Source organism: Nipponia nippon, unplaced genomic scaffold (assembly GCF_047370975.1).
Source record: "Nipponia nippon isolate SJK-2023a ecotype South Korea unplaced genomic scaffold, ASM4737097v1 scaffold_5, whole genome shotgun sequence".
NCBI classification, from domain to species: Eukaryota; Metazoa; Chordata; class Aves; order Pelecaniformes; family Threskiornithidae; genus Nipponia; species Nipponia nippon.
Window position 1 is genome coordinate 31,936,802 of NW_028262369.1, and position 20,163 is coordinate 31,956,964.

Sequence of the window (20,163 nt, forward strand, 5' to 3'; positions counted from 1 at the left end):
TTCTTCTTTATCTGGTCTCTGTCAGTCACTCGCTGTGTTTCCCTCCAAACAGCTAATCTGTCTTCCTAGCCATCCTTCTCCCTCGGAGGCGATGTGTTTGGGACCGTTGAGTTATCTACACTCAGACCTGACAAGGAGGGGAAGGGAAGCCTGCAGAGTCCAGCTGCTTTCATTTTGTGGGTGCCCTTTCCAGCTCCTTCAAGACGTCCCAAGGCAGCCTCACACTCCGTGGATTATCAACAGCGGGTGGGTTTGGGGATTGCTTTCTGCTCTGCTTGTTTTTCATGGGAGAAATAGTCAGGTCTCCAGTCTCCTCCCGATCTCCCCTGGGACAGGGCACGAGAGACAAGGATAGTCATGCAGGAGATGGGAATGCCAAAGGTGTGGATCATTACAGAGTATCGCTATGATCTTTATTTTCTCTTGTGGGGTTTGGGAAACTGTTGGGTTGACCCAGGAGGTGTCCCTGCCTGCCAGAAACTTGGGTCAGCACGGTGGGTCCCCAGCCCCTCGCTTGGTGGAGTAGATAAGGTGTTTATGTGCTTGGCAAGACACTCAGCCCCAAGGGGAAAACCTAGAGCTGAAATGTCAATCTCCATTTCTGACATTGCATGCCAAAAACGACCCAAAGCTTCCAGTAAAAAAAGGGAGAGTAAGACATGAAGCTGATTCTATTAAAACAAGCACAAAGACTTCTCCTGGAGAGATGCCCTGCACCTCCCTGGAAGCCAGGAGCCCCCCTGGCTTGGACTGCATGCCCAGAAGTGTGGGAGAGCCTGGACCACTTTGCTTTGCCCACCTTGGGGAGCACAGCGTCGTTTTCAGAGTTTATGCAATGCCCAGCTGCCCTGCAGTGTTCCTGCCACCCACCTGCCTGCCCAAGCTGTGGTCCTTCCCATCACCGTATCATGAAGTCCAGCTAACAGTACTGCTAATCAGTAAATGATACCCTTTGCAGTGACACCATGACGCTCTGTGCATTTTCTATTTTTGCATTCTGAGCCAAGGGGATGGGAGGTAGGTCCTGGGAAGGGGAATGCAGCTGAGACAGGGTCTTTTAGTGATTTGGGCTCCTCCTTGGGTGTGCTTCACTTCCCCTGAGGCAGTCCCACTCCCTTCTTCCAAAGCTGGCATATGGCTCTGGCTCCAGGAACTCCCGCACATGATTTCCCATGCTGAGCTCAGCCTGCATGTGATCAGCTCTCATTAGCTGTCATTAGACACAATCTGGAGCCCCGGAGCCCGCCGAGTCCTTCAGCTCCCCCATCCCTCTGCTGCACGGGGAACGAGAGAGCCCCTGTGGGGACTTGACCACTCCAGCTCAGCAGGTGAACGGGGACAGCAGCATCCCCCAATGCTGGCTGGCCCCCAAAGCACGACCACCTTCCTGGGGGACACTGAGTAGCAGGACAAGTGAGCGGGCTGGGAAGGTGAGGGGATGTAAAGAGCATCCCTTGGCGGGGGGGAAAGTGTGCCGAGTTGTGCTCACTTACCTTGGGGGTGCCCGCTGCCATGGCATCCTTCAGGATGGAGCTCTTGCTGCCAAGAGAGAAGAGAAGGGGGTCAGAGTCACAAAACCGCTGTAGCGGGGGAGCGCTTCAAGGGATCTCAGGAGGTCAAATAGCAAAGCACATGGCTCCCCTTCCTCAGACCAAGGAGAGCCTCCTCACCCTGACCGGAGGGGCATGGAAAGGAGGGCAGCGCCAACTGTTTCTCCAGCTGGAATAAAATGGTCCTATGACTGGAACCCCCCAAACCCAGACACACGATGCAGAGTCAAATCTCAGACTCTCCCCCTTCTCGGGGGCTTGCACAGCTCCTCTCCCAGCCCTGGGGAGAAGTGGGGAGCAAGCCTGCAGGGACACTGGGAAGAAAGCCAAGGAGAAGGGAGCAGAGGTGGCAAGCCCTGCATAGGGTCAGGCACAATAAAAAAAAGGAGGGAAGGAAAGAGAAGGCGATTAAATCGGTGTAAGAGCAAGGGAAAGAAGATCTCCCCTGCTCCAGCTGTGCCTTGGAGGCAGCAGCTCTGCCGGAGGCTGGAGTGATTTGTTAATTCAGCTTGTTCCCCATTTAGCAGGGAAGGAGGAACCCACCACGGTGCTCCTCCTCGCCTGCCCTCGCCAGCGGGAGATGCTATAGATTTAATAACACCTTCCCCCCTCCAGACAGGTTAAACTTGAAACAATTACATATCAAAGCCGACATGGCGGGGAGGCCTGCACTGTAATTTTTTGGTTATTAAAGTAATCTCTCTCATGTAAATTCTCCTGCTAACATGCTGCAAACAGCATTAGGAAATAAATTATTTCCCCATGATTCGATTTGTCAATGCAAAGCACCTGCAGCAGGCAAAAGGCTCTTGAAATATGTTGCCAAGCCCAGTGCCTGTGCTTGTAAGTGCACGCCAGTGGGGCGGCTGGCTCCCAGCTCCCCACAGCCCCGGGGAGATGATGGATGGGTGGGTGGAGGGGGGAGGTTAGCAGGGGGAGGCGGAGGTTGGGGAAGAGGGGGGAATGGAATTGTGTTTAATAACAAAATTTGTATGCAAGCCTGCATCCCAGGCTAAGGATGAGTGATCGGCAGCCAGAAAGTATTAAAAAGCCTCGCTAAACAGATGCTGACAATAGAACAAGACATATCAAATCAGATCTACTTCAGAAACATTAATATACACACGCACACACGCTCGCCTGCGCGCGCGCGCCCGGCTCCGCACACCCGCGCTCCTTTCTTCTCAATCACAGCAATATGGGAGACATCAATAAATTTTTATGAGACTTTTAGAAGATCAACATGGTACTAGATGTGACAAAAAAGCAATGTGCCTGTCATGTTCGCTTTGTCGGGGACACTTTAGCCCCAGATGCCGAGCTGCAGTGGCAGCGGGGAGAAATTGAATTTGGCTGGCTTTAATCTGCCTTGATTTGGCAGATGGCTGGGTGTTATGAAATGAGCAGGGATGGAGGAAGGTGTTTTCTCCTGGGGCTATGGCCCCCCTCCTCTCCCAGTGCCACCGCCCTCGCCCCCCACCCCAAAACAGAGGGAAACATGCCATCGCCATCAGGTCACCCCAAACGCCGCAGCTCCACTCCCAGAGCAAATGGCTGTGGTTCCTGGGGACCACTGATCGATGGGCTGGGGCATCGCCTCCCTCACAGCCCCCCTTTCCTGAGGGGATGCACTGCTGGGGGGTGCAGGATGCCCCTCATGCCCCGTGCCCCAGCTCTGCCCCCCCTGCTCTCGGGGGGCGGTGGGGAGCAGAATCAGTCCCTGCTGCCGCCGGAGATGCAGCCCTGGCACCACCTCCAGCCTGCACCCCAATGCGTGCAATGGGAAGGATTTCCACCCCCTCCCCATCTCCTGCGCTACCTTGAATTTCTTAATCGCCCAATGTGTGAAACAACTTTTTTTTCCTTTTATAATCCAAAGCCAGGTTAAAAAAAACCAACTCATTTCCTCCCTTTTCTTGTTAAAGGTGTTTAAAATTATTCCTTTTTGAGGGAAAGAGGAAGAATCTCATTAATTCCTCCCAGAAATGGTGTTAGCGCCAGGAAACTGCAGTTTTCAGGACGAGAGTCTCTCTGGTCAGCCGAAAGGCCAAGCCTCTGCCGTTGGGACTGACGGGGAAGGGAACGGATTTTGATAAACTCTGCCAAGTTTTTTTATTCTTCATTTGGAGGATTATCAAGAACCACCTCACTCCTTGCAATTTAGCCCCACTCTATTGCTAATAAAAGTTTGCAATTTGTTTTTATTTATTTCCAGAGATGGGACAGGAATGGACACAAGCCCTGATCATCCAAGTCACAAGACCCTGCAATTTAAGCGTGCTTTCTTTCATCCCGCTAACCAACCCCCTGAAATACAGCGGCTGCAGCCCCCCGCGCCTCTTAAGGATGCCAGCAACGGGCTGAGAATCGAAAGGCCGTCAGCAAAGAGAAACCTTCCCCTCCATAAACACTGCAGACAAATTAAAAATGGTAAAAGGGAAATCAAGACCTTTAAAGTTCAAACACTTTTCGGTGCCTTTTAAAGTTTTTTCGCTCTAGGCCCTTGCAGAGAGCACAATCTTTGGAGACCTTGGGATTCTCTTTAATCACCCAGCCAGGCTGCAGTGGTCTGAAATGATTACACATTTACATAGTAATAACCCCAACACTCCCCACATTATTTCATGGCTAGCATATTTCCACTCGGCGAGTGATCCATGTGTTTTAAATTATAACCTGTACATAGGAAATTAGTTACTAAGTACGATATTCACGGGCTCGTCTGACACTTCTAATTAAGGTGATTTACACAGAATTATCCTATGAAATAAAAAAATGGTGTTTTGCTAGCTAATAAAATATAATTACTACCCGCTTTTATAAGTTACAGTTAGTTTTAATCTATTTGGGGAATTGTTTATCTAGTTCATTACAGCAAAACAACTTCTTTCCCTTTTAGGCAACCCCCCCAAAGTACCAAAGAAGAGAAGAAACACCCTGGAAAGACCCAGCGATTTGGGCAGCCTCTTTCTTTCTCCCCCGACGACTTTGCATTTCCAAGTGATAGAGGCTGCTTCCTAGCCGGTTCCCTTTCTCAGGGCTGTGGCACCAGTTCTGGCAGTGCATTTGTGCATCCCCACGCATACGGTTGCCCTGCACCTCTGTCGGGACAAAATAAGGTCCCTGCTTTAGTGCTGCTGGAAGGCTCTACCCAGCCCTGCAGCTGTGTCACCCATTAACGTTAACAGGAGCTGCACGGCCAGGTCCCCACGCACCCCGGGGTGCTCACCGGGGACCCATCGCTCCTCTGTATTAGGGCACATCAGCTTTAAGAGGAACATTTACTCTCAGCAAGGCCCTCCACAATGAAAGCAAGACTCAGGCTATACCACAGATGTGCAGATGTCTTTTAACGCTAGGCAGGGATTTGGTTAGGAGCATCCCCAGATGCAACTGGGAATCCCCTGACATCTCCCTGAGAGAGCCCCAAGGGGCTGTTCAGAGCCAACGCTTCAGTTGTGGTGTCCCAAAGGGCAGCTCAGCACACCAAATGCGTGCCCTCCTTACCCGCAGTCTTGGGGTTTCTCTGCCCCTACCATGGTTGCTGTTACACACAATGATCTTCAGGTTTGTTTGGGTTTTTTTCTGTTACGGTCCTGCCTTCTGGAGTGTGCTTGCCATAGGAAAAAAAAAAGCAATATGCAGGGAGTGGTTCCTTATCACCCCTATGAACAGAAGCTGCTGCTTCCCGTGTGGAGAACCCAGGGCACGAGATGAAGGCTAAGTGATCTGATCGCCTTTTACCACGAGCAAGGTGGTACTTCTCCTTTTCCTTTAAGCCTTTGCTCTTGCAAGCTGTTGTAGGAATCTCAGCTTTCAGAGAGAAGTTTTCTGGGTGCCTGAGTCAGGAGACAAGCAGAAGTCCTGAAGACTTGCTCCCCACGGGAGATGCCTTGCCAGCTGCCAGGCAGAGGACCACGACCCTGGTGCCCAGAGCCCACCAGATGCAGGCAGGGCTCTCGCTGACCCCCCAGCCCAGGCAGCAGCCTGGTGCCAGGCAGCCACCCCAGGGAGGCAGAGCAGGAGCCCTCCTCCTCCGTGCTCACCGCAGCACACACACTGACTGTGCCGGCACCAGGGCATTGCCACATCATCCTGCAGCAAGGCTTGGAAAGCTCTGTTGTAATTGTAGCTACGGTTCAAACATTTGCCAACGTAAGAAGACTGAGAGATAGAAATGTGCTCAGAGGGACAATTTGGGCACAGAGTGGTGACAGGACTTGCCTGAAGTCTCAGCACAGCAACAACAGGGCCAGGAACAGCCCCGACACTGTGCTTCAGCCTACCACAGCTGCTTGAGCTCCCCAAGCATGCTAAACAAGATTTCTGCAGAGCCCCCAGCCAGGGCAAGGCAGGGCTTATGAAGAGCATCCGTCAAGGAAGGGCTGAGCTCCGCACCTGGCACGGCAGCCGCCCCCCGGCTGCACTCCCCACACGTAATTAATACCAACTGCAAGAGAAGAAGTTCCTTGAGCTCAGGCAGCTACAGTTGTTTGTGCTCATCCCTTAATGACATTGCAGCCAGAAGAGGTTTAAAGAGGTGGTAAGAGGGCTGCTGCCATGCAGCTGGGGTCTTCCAGCTCTGCAACTCTTCCACAGAACAACTCTCAGCAGCCCTCTGAATTTGATGGGCATCAGCCAGAGCACATGTAGCTCCCACATGAGATCCTGCAAAGCCAAAAGGTTTCTACAAGCTGTGGCCAACTGATGTATTTCTTAAAAAAAAAAAAAAAAATTACAGTGGAAACAATTTATTTTTAGCTGCAGGACTTGCAGCTCAAACACACAGCCTTGGGATGGGAGACCCAGCAGCAGAGCAAGCTGCCTGCAGAGCTGTGTGGATGGGAACACCGGTTGTAAATAAGCAGTCGCCGGGTAGAGAGGGAGGGAATTGGATTTTTGTGAACGCCAGTTTACGTAAGTGGAAGTGTCACTTGAAGCCTAAATAAGGAAATGGAAGTTTGATTTTTTCTTTTTTTTTCATAGAATCATAGAATCGTTTAGGTTGGAAAAGATCCTTAAGATCATCGAGTCCAACTGTTAACCTATCACTGCCAAGTCCACCACTAAACCATGTCCTCAAGCACCATATCTACCCTTCTTCTAAATACCTCCAGGGATGGAGACTCAACCACTTCCCTGGGCAGCCTGTTCCAGGGCCTGACTACCCAACTACCCTGACTACTTTTAAAGCTACATGAAGCCAAATCCTCATCTAGCCACAGGTGACAACGCCAGCACAGCCGGGCATGACCCGTGCTGTTAGGGGAAGCATACTGGGATTTTTAACCTGCTGTGGCTCTGCTAGTGGCACCTGCTCCAAGTGCTGCTTAGAAGATCTCCTGCATCCGATGATGGGGAAGGGGCTGAGTGATGGTAAAAATTGACAGAGATCCTGGAGTCAGGACTAGAAGCGCTCTGCACATACAGTCCCAGCTGTGCTTCCCAAATACTCCCTCAGTCAGTATTTGTGAGACCTCAGTGCCCAACATGGTCAGCTGTGACAAACATGACCCTGCAGGGCAGCCACCCGCCTCCTCCAAAGAGATGATGCTGCAGCAGAAATGCAGCAGGATCATAAAACACTGTGGCATGACCTGATGACACTAAAATCCCCTATTTGCTCTGTCCCATTCGCACCTCTGGCTCTTTCTCCCCTGCCGGGGTTTCTCTTTATCAACCCCTGGTACCCCATGCGCCTGCCGGGAGCCCCGCTCAGAGCGCGTGAAAGATTTCTGGGTGAAGATGTGATGGTCCATGTGCGCGGGGTGAAGCAGGAGGCTGGGGTGGGAGGGTTGCTTCATTTCTCTCCCACTATTTGAAAAGGAGGTGGCTGGAAAAATAAAGAGAAAAGTCAGAGGGAAAGGTCATGCATTAGATTGATCTGGGGGGCTCTTTGCTACCGCGGCTGTAATGACTGTTTAATTATTCCCAGCTCACGTGGCAGTTCAGAAGAGGCTCCGCAGAAGGCATGCATCGCTTCAGGGCAACTAACTGACCGAAGATTTATTTCTCACCCTTGGGTTTCCATGAGTTGCTTCCCAGGGCTTCTGCTGCCCTGGGAGTCAGCAGCAGAGGAAGGCTTTGCCCGCTGAGGTCCCAAACCCCAGCCTCCAAATCCATGCCCTGGAGTCAGGGAACGGGCTGTGGGTACCGTGAACCTGAAGGCACTTCAAGGAGCGTTCATAGCACGTTCAGAGCATTGCATGACCGAGGGGTTACATGACCCACAAATTTTCTCACCTGCTGTGCTACCGTGGAAGCCCTGGCCCATGAGAAGTGCTCTCACCCACGGATTATGGGCAGCACCCAGCTGCTCTGCCTCCCCTGGGGTCTGCCACGGGAGGAAAGGAACGGGGCATCTCTAAGCAGGACAGGCAGCTGTATGGCTTGTGCTCTCTCCGCTGGAGAAGCCGTGGATGACGGGTCCAGGCTGCTGTCATTGCCACCCTCTGAGTGCACGGGAGGAAGCTGGAGGGTCTCTTCCCTTTCTGTCCATGATTAACCTGCCACAGCGAGGGGCAGGGACACAAATCAGAGGGGGGATGAAAGAGGATAAATCCACGGTATCAGCAGCACCACATTTGCTAGATAATAAACAGACTCCTCTCCTCATAAATTTCTGTCCGTTCCCCCATGGTTCCCTGCCACTGACACTGGCAGACATGGTGCTGGGCTGATCCCGGTTATTCAGGTGTCTCGGCCAGTGGGGAGAACCACAGCTCTGCCGGGGAAGCCTGGGACCCTCCACCCAGGCTGGCACCCTTCACCCCCTGCACACACTGGGGTGTAGCGGGGGCTGCAGGATGGCAGAGCGAAGCCGCATCCAAGCTCGTAGGCAATGCATGGGACACCTGAGCTGACTCTGATGAGGTGATCCATACCAGCGTGTGAAGTGGGTGGGAGAAGCACTAGAGACACCAGGCACTCTTTTAATTTACTTGGTATTTCCACTCTCCATCTCAGTCCCCCTCAGGCATGGCTTGTTCTCTCTCCCTGCTCTGACACAACGTCGTTTCCTCACTCCTCATTTCGGCAACAGCCAGCTCGCCCACTTCTCCACACGGGGACGTGACCCTGTTACCAGCCTCGTGGTGGCAGGTGGCCCTGCTTGGGTCAGATACCTGCTCGGGTATCACTGAGAAGCTGACACTTCCAGGTGGGTTTCTCCAGTGACGGAGTGTGTTTAATTTAAATCTGGCAGGAGTCACACTGCCAGAGTGAGCTGCAGGTGATGCCACTTCCCACGCACCTGGAGATGCATCTGTGCCTTGAATCCGGAAACCCATGACCGTGGAGCTGAGGTCCCACACCGAACACCTCTGCCGTGGGATGCCCTGCTGCTGCCGTGGGGCAGGACCCACTCCCCGGGGGACTCGGGGCAGAGCAGAGTGCGAATGACCCCTCCTGTGCTCCAGCTCCCGGAGCAAAGCGGTGGCTTCCAAGCACTGGCCCTGCCCCAGCGGCTTGGTTTTGCTGGAGGACATTGGCTGCGGGGCAAACCCTGGATGCTGCACGCGCTGCGGGAAGTGGCCGTTCGGGTACCGGGATGCTCGGTGCTGAGGTCGGGTCTCTCCCTGGAGCAGCTGGGCTCGGAGGCTCATGCATGCCGCGACTCACACACGGGGAGAGCATTGGGGAGACGTGACAGATAATGAACTGCTCAGTTGAACACCGGTGCCAGGGCCCTCCAGGAAAGCCCCAGGGAGCCCCGGGCTGGCCGGCCGCCTTCCTCACGGCCTGGGGAGAGGGTGCTGCAGGGGAGGTACCCAGTCCTGCCTCGCAAAGCACTGTCAGGCACTTAATAGTACGTGTCCCCACCATCTCCCCGGCCTGGATTTATGCCTTGAGGGGTCACCTCTGGCGAGACTCTAATAACATGACTTTATTAGCTTTCTTGTTCCTTCTTTAAGATACAGTAGCAAGGGGGGAGGAGGGCAGCGGCACCTCGGGAAGGAGCGGGGGGGTGTAGGGGTAGGAAGCAGCTGCCCCCGCGATTCCCCTTCTCGGTGACAGGGGGGAGAGGGAGAAAAATGATGCTCCCTCGAAATTTATCATGCACCCAATTACAATGTTAATTGGCAAGTCCCAGAAATCAATTAATTCGCAAATTTTTTTCAATTAAAAATTAAGATAAATCATAAAATGTTATTAAGCAAAGGCCAAACTCCGTGAACTTTTTTTTTTTGTAGGCATCTGGGTTTTTTTTAATTTAAATAAAAAAAAGAGCTGTGTTGCCAAAGCCCGATGCCCTTGAGTGCCTTTGCTGAAGCGCAGGGGGCTGTCATCAGCAGGACTGGGCTGAAGACAGATAAAAAAATATCGACCAGTCGGACACACTGCTTCTGCTTTATTGATCAGGCGGGAATTTAACTTGCTGTGCATATCCACCGTGTCAGCAAGGGCCACGGGCGAAATTAAAAGTACTTGGCTTGGAGATGTCGCCTTGATACTGGGGGGTGGGGAGAGAGGGAGGGAGGGGGAAGAAGAGGGGGAGAAAGGGAAGAAAGGAAAGAAAGAAGAAGGTGGAAAAAGAAGAGGGGAAAAGAAGGAAGGAAAAAGATAGAGAGAAGTTGAGGAGCAGGAGGTTGCAATGCCTGCTTTTCCCTGGCTGCAGTCTCACTTGTTGGCCAGCGCTCCTTGCCCTCTCTGGAGCGCTCCCAGGCGTCTACCGCATGCAAGGAAGGGAATCAGCACGTATTTCGATGGGACTTTGGAAAAGGAACTCTTCTCACTCAAAAACGCCTCTAATCTCACTCAGAGGCTGGGGGACCTGCAGTGTTTGCTGCACAGGAAGTCTGGGGAACTACCTGGCCATCAAGTTAAAGTCCCCAGGCATAAATCAAGGAGACCTGAGGCGAGAGCCATGACCCTGATGTGACACATGACAACAGAGCTAATTCAGGTTTTACACACTCTATTTATCCTGCCGGGCCTGGCAGTGCGGCCACTTGCCCTTCCCAGAGCAGCTGCCTGCGCTGGCCCTGAGAAAGTCTCCTCCAAGGGCCCTTTGGGACAACACAGCGTTCAGCAGATCCCGCTGAAATGAAGCAAACCCTTGCCTGTGGCAGTGTGAGGAGCAGCCGTATTTAAACACAGAGTTCCTTGAGCAGGAGAGGGGTCAGAGCCACGTCTCATAACTTGCTCTGGGTCCTTATCCTGACACAGAAAGCCCCTGTCATTTGGGCGTGCAGAGACCACAGGGCTGGTGTGCTTCTCTCCTCGTCCATCAGCAGGAGTCTCTGATGCTGACTCTGGGGGGTTAGCACGGGATGCCTTTAATCAGAGAGATCACAAAACACTGGGAAAGCAACCTGTGAAAGGATGTGAAATCCAGGATGCGTCTCCAGATGCCTGGAGACATCTCTCAAGGACAGTGACCCTGCCTGGAGTGACCGGGCCAGCTCCCAAGGTCCCACAGCCTTCATGTCTTAGCTATATTTCCAGCTTCCTCCATATTCCTTATCCCACCAGGCCTGAAGCTGCTGCTGTCCCCCAAGGAGAGCTACCACCGTGCCTCTCTGCATAAAGAAACCTTGAGGTGAAGCCCCCCCTCCCCAGCAGGGTGAGGATGCTCAGTGCGGTGCCAGGAACTGAGGCAGCACTTTCTGCTTCCACCTCAGCTGCCAAGGGAGGGAGGATTAAGAAGAGTGGAAGGAAAAGAGTACATGTGCAAACGAGGGAGAGGAAGCTCCAGAGGGATGCCGAAGGAAGATTTAAGCCTGGGTAGAGATGCACTGAGAGCTTCTCCAGGAGCTGGAGCTGCCACAGTCCCATGGTTGGCTCTTTTCCTCTGACATGAAGCAAAGCTAGCTCCAAGAGTCAGGCTAAATCCCCTGTCTGGGCATTTCACCTGCTTTGAAACAGGACTTTCCACTGCTCTTGCTCTGCCCTGACACTATTTGTTTCTCTCTCTGCAACAGCATCTTTGAGGTCACCAGAAAACAGCCCGCAGCACTTTCTATTTGCACCAAGGTGAGAGACCCCGGTGCCCTCTGTGTTCTGGAAAATGCTTCGTAATCAGAGAATCAGAAGAGAAATTATTCCCAGACACACCAGAAAGGTCATTAGGGGGAATCAGTAGCTCCTGAGATGCTGGGTGCACAGGGATGTCTCCCCATGCTCCCGGTGCAGTGTCAAGGAGCAATGAGAGCTGCTAGCCCAGGCTGGGGACAGCCAACAGCTGGGCATGGGCTTCAAAACAGAAATATGCTCAGATTAAGCATTCAATGAGAAGGAAAGAAAGGAAGAAAAGTGAAGAAGGGGAGAGTTTGCACAGCCATGGGGCACTGTGAGAGCAGCATCACCCCCCATCTGCCCACCCAAGCACATCCATCCCTGGAGGCACCCACCGAGCACCCCCGGGGTGGGTGTTGCATCGCCACGCCCAGCCCCAGGATGCCATAGCACAGGGACCGGTAATATTACAACATGGCATATATACTGCTGGCTACATCTGCTAAGCTTAGAAACCCCTTTAAATAAGGGGAAAGAGCTGAGATAGTCCTGTCTGAGCTCGCACCGCCCTTCGGCTGCAAAAGCAGGAACAGAGCCAGCATGGTCCAACTCACTGCTCCGCCCTCTGGACCGTTCCCCAGCTATAATGATACACCTCATCCTTTTGGGAAGGTGAAATCACAGCTCTGAAGCATAGGTTTGCTGCTGGTAACGCAGGGAAGAATCTGCTAGCTGTCACACAGGGAAATAAAAATGCCCCTTGCCAAATAAATTTTTTAAAAAGAGCACTGTGCATTCAAGAACAGAGCATCATGTCATTAAAACCACTGCATCCAAAGGCACATTCCCAACCTTCAAGTGCTTGACTCAGCAACTGTAATATTTGTAATGTGACTTCCTAAGGTTTTTCAAATGGCCAATAAATGCCTCTTCCCCAAACTCCAGAAAGCACCGTGGACCCATCGGGGACCATCAGCTGAGGCAGGTTCCACAGCTCCTACTGCCTCTCTTCTGTCCTCAAATCTGTCTTCTCTCTCACCCCAAACTCAAACCATAGCTCCAAACCTGCCCCTTCTCCACCCAGCCTCCCCCATCATCAGCAGGTTGTCTTCTCCGGTCACTGCCCGGGGAGCAGCAGGCAGGGTTTAAGGGTCCCCTGGTGCACTGTCACCTCTGCTCATAGTATTTACCTGCAGTGACATACGCAGCGATGCACTCATATGCACGCGGGGATGTGTGTGTGTGTGCCTGTCCTGAGGGACGCCCGTGGGTGCTGCTCTTAAACGTTGTGCCTGCCTGCACTCCCCGAGTAGCCCTGGGCTGGGGAAATGTGTCTGCAGCCGAAGCTTGGAGTTGGGGCCACTGACAGCTCCAGAAAGAGTCTCACATTTCAGTGTGCTTTATTGCAAGCCTTTAATACGGATGAGGTGTAAAACAGGTGAACATAAATCGAGTGAGGATAGGAGACCTGCATCTACCGCACAGATAAGCTTCATGCACTCAAGCCAGGAATATTCATGTGTTCTGCAGCGACCAGCCTGGCTGGGGCACAGGGCATCGGCGTACACAGAGGGTCGCTGTTATTATTTCGTAGTTTTACCTTGGTGGTACTTAGCTGCTCAGCTGGGGATTGGCACCTTGTGCTCTCTGAGCTGTACATGCAGAGCAAGGAGAACATCCCTTCTGCACAGCACCGTGGGGCTGCTGCTCGCCCACCTCCCACTCTCTGCTGCTTTTTGCTTGTGCTCTGCAAAGGTGAGCTACTAGGTAATTTCTCTTTGGAGGAGGAATACCAACAGTCTTGCCTGGCAAGAGTTAAACCCCATAAAACCAAGGCTTGTAGTTTTGTTTTCTTTCAATTTATACCCTTCACTTAAAGGGGGGGGGGGGGGGGAGAAAGAAGGGGGAGAAAAAAGAAAGCCAGGTGACATATTCTAAGAGGGAGCACCGAAAACGTGTTAAGCACTTCAAAATCTCATATATTCAATCGGCCTCTGGCAAGACATCTGCCTAATGTTAGCGCTTAAATATCCTTTTCCATTTTACATGCATTCAAGTCTCATTTGAGCGAAATGAAACGGTATTATTAAAGGGAGATTTTGCACAAATGGCCTGAATTTGACATGTCAAGTTCAATGAGGCTGTTACATATGTAACACCGAGAAGGGCTCGGAGGCTGCCGGCTCTTGAAACAGCGCCAGTGGCTCAGAAATGAAATTTGCATTCAGAGAGCCTTGCCTCGCTGTGCGGAGCTGTGCACGGGGCTCGTCTGGACCCGTGCAGGGTGGAGGAGCCGTGGGGCGAGCACAAGCAGGTCTCTCCCTGTGCTTTGGGAGACTGGACACACCAAGAAGGCAGCAGAACTAGAAAGTCAGGTCCCTCATTCCCACCCAAGTCTGCTTTTTCAAGGGAATGCTTGACCTTGCACCAGGGTTTGATCCTCCTGAGCAATGTTCATCACCGGTTCAACAGCCAGTGTCAATCCCCTGGGCACACACAGTCCCTTGTCACGGGTGGGTGCTGCCCTGTGCCTCAGCATGGCTCCTCCTGCCTTGCCACGTGATGCTCTAGCTGGGTAGACCTTGAGATGTCCCTGCCCTGAGGCCAGGATGGTCACATCGGCACTGCCCATGGGGAAGAAGGGCTGTCCCTGTCCCTAGGGGATAGCAAACCCCATCCCCGCCAGCTGAGCAAGGAGTGCATTGGTGCGGGTGGGATGCAGCCCCAGGCTCCTGGTGAGCTGGGACCATGGGTGGCATCATGCAGGTGGCTCCTACAGCTCCCTTATATCTCAGCCCCAAGAAGCTCCTGTGATCAGCTGGAGGAATCCCTCTTCCTCCTTCCCTTCCTCTGCCCTCCTCTGAGCCATGCCAAGCTCCCTACCTGGGCGATGCCCAAAAGCCCACGTGAGCACTCAACGCCCAGCGGTGGCAATGGCGCGGGGCAGCCCCTCCACCTTGCTTCTCCACCAGCCTCTCCCCTCCTCTTGATCTGGCCCTACGGCAGCATCTTGGCTGGCTCACCCCGCTACGCAGCCCTGCGGCCATGCTGTCTCGGGGGAGATCCCGGCACACGGGGAGCCCCAGTGCCGCTGTGGGAGCTGATGGGGTACCCGCCAAGTCTCTGGTGCTGCAGGCTCAGTGGGCAGGAGGGTATCTGCCTTCCTAACCCCGAGCACTGGAAATTTATGATTTTGTTGCAAATCATTAAGGTTTATTAAAACTTAACAGCACAAGCCATGATTGGCTGCATCCTCTTTAAATTAAAAAAAAACCAGACCCTTGGAAAGCAGCCCCCCGGTTCGCTTCTCCCCATCAGACTGATAAGTAACAGCTGCTCAGCCATTTCGGTAACGAGTCAGTATTGGCAGGGAGCGGCCAGGGCTGCCGGTGCCCGTCACGTTTATAGGCCTACATTTTATTTTTATGTTTATTGGGTTATTTGAGATCATTATTAGTTTCTCTCTCCTCTTGTTGATATGTTCTTGCTCCCGGCTCCTCCAGGCGGGAAAGGTGGGGGAATGGGAGATGGGGCCACCCGCTAGACTAAGCCACCCCGCGGGAGGCGGGCAGCTCACAGGAGCTCGACCCGCTCGCATCCCGCTGCCCACTGTTGCTGCCCACCCTGCCTGCTGCTGCCGGCTGCTGCCGGCTGGCCCCTGCATCGCTCCCCTCCAGGACTGGGAGAGACCGTCCCTGTGCAGAGCTGCTGTGTTACAGATTAGCCTCCATTGCCTGAATCCATCGACTAGATTGAACGTTATCTATCACGCTACGGAGGGAGTCGTTATTTAATAATTAATAAAGACCTCTGATTCTTCTTTGCCGCCTGCGTGGCCGAGCGGAGCGGGCCAGGGAAGCGAGGGCAAGCCGGGGAGAGCTGTCTCCTCTCTAACTGCTGCTGTTATTTAAAGGAATAATGCCATTCTTTTTCATTTGTCAGCTGGCCCACAATGGCCCTTGTCATGCTTTATGATTTAGGGTTTCCTTTCCTTTCCCATTAAACGCCACCTTCCCATCACCGCCTCGCGCCAGCCAGCCTCTGCTCCTGGCTTGTGGTTTCAGTTTCACTCTGATATTGGCCCAACTTCTTTGATGGGCTCCTCCGAGCACTAATTGCTTCTGTTCATTTAAACCTGTTCACTAATTTGCAGTGGCCCTTTATTAAGTTGGATGCAGCCCAAATTACACCATAAATTACACTTGCAAGGGGACTGGGTGTCGCGGGGGATAAATGGGCTGCCTGTTCCCTGCCCACCCCCCTCTTCCCCATCTTCCTGTGCAATGCGTGGGGGATGCGGGTCTCAGCCTGAGGCTGCGGGTGCCAAATTTGGGAGATCTCAACCTGGACCCATTTGGGGAGGTCCCTCTCTACCTAAAGCTCCCTTCTTCTCCCTTCATCTGCAACAGCTATTGTTCAGTTGCAAAGATCCAAGCTGGGCAGGGATGGATTCTGCATCCTCCACACTGCACAGCCATGTGCACCCCCTTGCCCTGGCGCACACACTCACTCACTCACACACACACACACACACACACTGACACATGCGCTTTCCCTCCTCTCCTACCACCTGGTGACGTAACTTTGCTTCTAGTCGGCAGTTTGATTCCTTTCCTCACCTTTTAATGACCGGGGAATTCATTAATAATTGAAATAAACACGCTCTTTTCCAAGGCTGCTGAGTTTTATTAAGGCAGGGGCAGGGATCTGCCAACCCTTGGCTGCAGCCATTTCCTAAATAACTGCCAGCAGTTAAAATGCAATTATTATTATTATTTTTTTTTAAATCGGGGACTTTGCTGTGCTGGGGAAAGCAGAAGGGAGCTGAAGGCAGCTGAGGGGCAGTGCGCACCGTTGCTGCAGGCCTGCTCCATTGTGGGACGTGAGCAACCTGAGAGCTGCTCACCCAAACACACATCCCTGGGGAAAGGGGTGTCTGTGCCCTCTGGGAGGCATTTCTGCCTGGCTTTATGGTGAACCCCAGGGAAATGTTTCTGCCCTGCTGGCTAGCACTCAATATCCCATATCTGGTAGCTGTGGGTACCACCATCTCCTCTGCCATCTGCAGGTGCCCCGGCTGGCTAACTGGGGCTGCTGGTGGACCCCAGGGAGCTGCTTACCTGATGTTCAGCTGGGTGAGCTTCTCCAGCTCCTGCTCCATGTGCTCCTGCAACTCCCCAGGGCGAAGGAGGACCTGGCAGATGGGGCAGATCGGAGCCTGGCTGTCAAACAAAGTTGCTTTCTTTTTGCCTGTGAGGAGGAAAAGAGGGGAGAAAGCTTTAGCTCTGATCAGCTGCTATCAGCATCACCTGTGCTCTGCCCTGGTCCCTGTCCTAGCTGAGGTCAGAAACCTGGGGATTTTCTCCCAGTATAGCCCTATTCCTCTCTGCATCCCACACTCCCTGGGGCAGGGACTGGCTCTGTTCTGCAGCGGGACAGCAACTGGTACGAGAGCATCCCAGCCCCGGCCATGGGCCCTCCAGTCTTACAGGGAGAGCAGCAACAGACACGTTTCGGGAGTGACCCTGTGCAACCCCAGCTTCCCCAGTTTGCAGTGCAGATGGCGTGGCTGGGGGCAGACGGATGACACTGCACTACCCACTGTTCCTATTAACTAATAACAGTAAAGTAAGACCTCCTCGGCGCTCCTGAAGTCGGGTGGGTCAGGATGTCCCCCCTGAAGGGCAGAGCGATTCTCCATGGGCGCACAACAGTTGGGAGGCAGAGGAGACCCCACGGCGCTGGGCTGCGGATGGCAGGGAGCAGGTCCGGATGCTCGGCACTGCTGCCCCAGTGCTCACCGGGGGTTGCTCACCCCGTTCCTGGGCTGAGATGGGTCCCCTTGCCGTTCCCGCACCACCAGCAGCTTCGGATCCCACATCTTCTCTCATTCTGAGCCCTCTGGGGCTGCATCATCCCTGGGTGAGATCTGGGGGTGCCTGCGGACCCTGAACCCAAGCTGGGCTGAGCCCTGGGGCTGCCCTGGAAGCAGGGCACTGCCTCACACCCTCCTCACCCCAAATCCTCCCTGCCTAGCCACATCTCCCTGGTTCACTCCCTGCTCCTAAGCCAATTTCCTCCAGCTTGGAAACTTTATTGCCCCCTCTGTAAGGAATATACAGCGTCTATTTAACATAAAATAAAACTCTAAAGCAAACAATGAAGTTTCAATAAAACAGAGAAGCCTGCGGGTCTCCAGGCCCCCCTCTCCCAGCTGTATTAGCAGCTCTGCTCATGAGAGGGCGTGCGGAGCCTGGCTCAGATGGCTCCAGCGGGGAGAAACATGCTTTATAGCCGCCTGTTGTCATCTAACGTGAACCCTCCTGCTGGATTATTTATTTATGTATTAGACATGGATCAAATTGGTTAAATCCGAGTGAGAGGCAGTAATGCACAATAAAGCAGCCGGCGCTGGATACGAGGGGGCTGCGTGCACTGTGGCCTTCCAATCAGGAGCCAAGAGGTGCCATTTTATGGCTCCTAACGATGGCAGAACCCAGTTAAATGAATCCCCATTAAAGGAATAGACCTTCTCAAAGTATAAAACATTGGTGTGAGCGGCTTTACTGGGTCCCTGCTGCTCACTGTATAACCGCCTCGCGTAGGCATTTAACGAGAGGAAGGGTCTGAAATAAGTTTGAGAGTCACCTTGGCTCATCCTTGCCTTCCAGAAGGACATAGCATACGTGCCTGGAGAGAGTGGGGCTGTCACTGGGACATTGCCTGCCCTTTTCTTCAGCCTCCCTATAGGAAGTGGGGGAAAGTGAGGCATGAGGGATGAGTTGGAGCAGGCCAGTGCTATGGGGCACCCCCTATCCCCCCAGCTTCTCCAGCTACTGGGAACACTCCTGTTTGCAGAGCCAGGAGGAAAACCCAGCTGGTCTCTCCTCTGGACCTGAGCCGCTCCTGACGGCTCCTGGACAGAGCCCCGCCAGACCCCAGGCACCTCGGCTCCTCATCCCCACCACCCTTCTGCAGGGGACGACAGAGCACGCAGCCGGGAACATCTTCCTCTCTCCTCCTTCCCTTGCATTTAAATAATGCCCAGAACCCAACCCAAACCCAAACAACCAGGTCCCGCTGACCTTTGTGGGAAAGGTCGGCATTTCAGTAATTCCACCTTCCTCTTGGAGCGTTTCCACTTTTGTGTAGTGGGGGCCCAAAATAGCCCAGGAGCGTCCCCGACCACCTGCTATTTATAACCCCAACTTCGCAGCAAAACAATGGAGCTGTCTGAGTTTCCCTCCCAAAATAAACAGGCAGCCTTTGAGCGGACGGGAAATCCTGCTGGATCCCTGCTGTGGGGTGTGCAGATGGGACGGGTAAACAGGCTGCCCTCCGCCCTACCGCACCGCATTCCCGCTCCAAGCCCAGGCCACCACTGTGGGGCCCACGAGTCCTCCCCGCTTGCCACCCACAGCTTGGGTTGGTGGGACAGGGATGCTCTTGGCAGCACCAGAGGGTGAATGGGAGGTTGAGCATCCTTGGGTCTCTGCTCTCCGGGGAGCCCAGGGGTGTTTGTTTGCTGGGAGGGGCGATGGAGAGCGCTGGACCGCAGTGCTGGGATGGGCAACCTCGCACCAGGAGGTGCAGCTGAGGTCCTGCCTGGGGACCAGCTCTTTTGCAGAAGGCTGGTGACTTTTTTAACCTCTTGCACGTCCAGGTCCTTGCTACCTGCTTGTTCTTCAGGGCTTTTCCATGGGGTGCATGTTCCTAAGCAGGGATGACTTTGGATTTCAACAGCCAGGGCAGCCGGGAGGGATCTCAGGCCATGGGAAGGAGCCTTGCTGCCTTCCGTGGCCATTCCCAACCCCAGCCCAGGCCAGCAGGAGAAATGAGCAGCAACAGCCTTACCCACCAGCTACAGCAACGATACAGCAATGAATTCACGCCAAGGACAGACGTGACAGCTGTCACCCCACATCCCTGTGACAGCAGGGGAAGATCCCCTTGCTCCAGTGAGCGTGGGAGGTTGGTGCTCGCACTGAAGCAAGGGCTTCCAGAGGGGTAGGAGAACAGGGACCCAGACATGCAGCCAAGTCCCTGATGTACAGATTGCAAAGCAGGAGACAGAAGGAGCCCTGGCTCCTGGCCCAAGGGGCTGACAACCGTGCTTTTGCAGGACCAGGGTTAAGTGCGAGTGACAGGCAGAAGGGAGGGATCATCTCCCGTGCCAGCAGGACACCTACGCAAGCCTCCCCAGGTCTGCAAAACCTGCTGCCTGCCTGGCGTGCCACAGAGGCTGCCGGCAGGATGCGTCTCCCCAAATCAGCAGTGGCTGCATCCGCAGCGTGCCCCGGAGCCCGGCACACCCCCATGCTGTAGTGCCTTACGCCGGGCAGTGGTACGCAGCTCCGTGGCGTGGGACGTTGGGTTGTGGGGAGGGAGAGGATGGGCATCACGAGTCCAAAAGGTTTTGTTTGTGAATGCAAAGGTAGAGGGAGATGCGCACATCCCGCCTCTCCTCTTCGCAGCAGGGGCATCCCGGTACTCATGAAAAAACAAAGGATGCTGCACTCTGTGTGCAGCTGGACCATGCTGGGTAGATGCCTACTCTGCTTGAAGGAGCAGAGGGCATTGATTTGCCCAGGGCAAAACGAAGGGTCCAAATCCCGAGCAGGCTGGACGCGTGCCTGCCCCAGCAGCAAGTGCTCCC

General features: G+C 53.8%; 1 protein-coding gene across 3 annotated transcripts in view; it reads right to left on the reverse strand.

The window, feature by feature from the left end:
- Positions 1 to 20,163, reverse strand: part of RNF220 (ring finger protein 220) — a 227,854-nt gene that overhangs the window by 72,797 nt on the left and 134,894 nt on the right. For all 3 annotated transcript variants that reach the window (XM_009468165.2, XM_087731539.1, XM_009468164.2), the window contains 2 exons: positions 16,628 to 16,757; positions 1,494 to 1,539 (listed from right to left, as the gene is read on the reverse strand). In XM_009468165.2, coding sequence (XP_009466440.1) covers positions 1,494 to 1,539; positions 16,628 to 16,757 — 176 coding nt within the window. The remainder of the gene's footprint in view (positions 1 to 1,493; positions 1,540 to 16,627; positions 16,758 to 20,163) is intronic.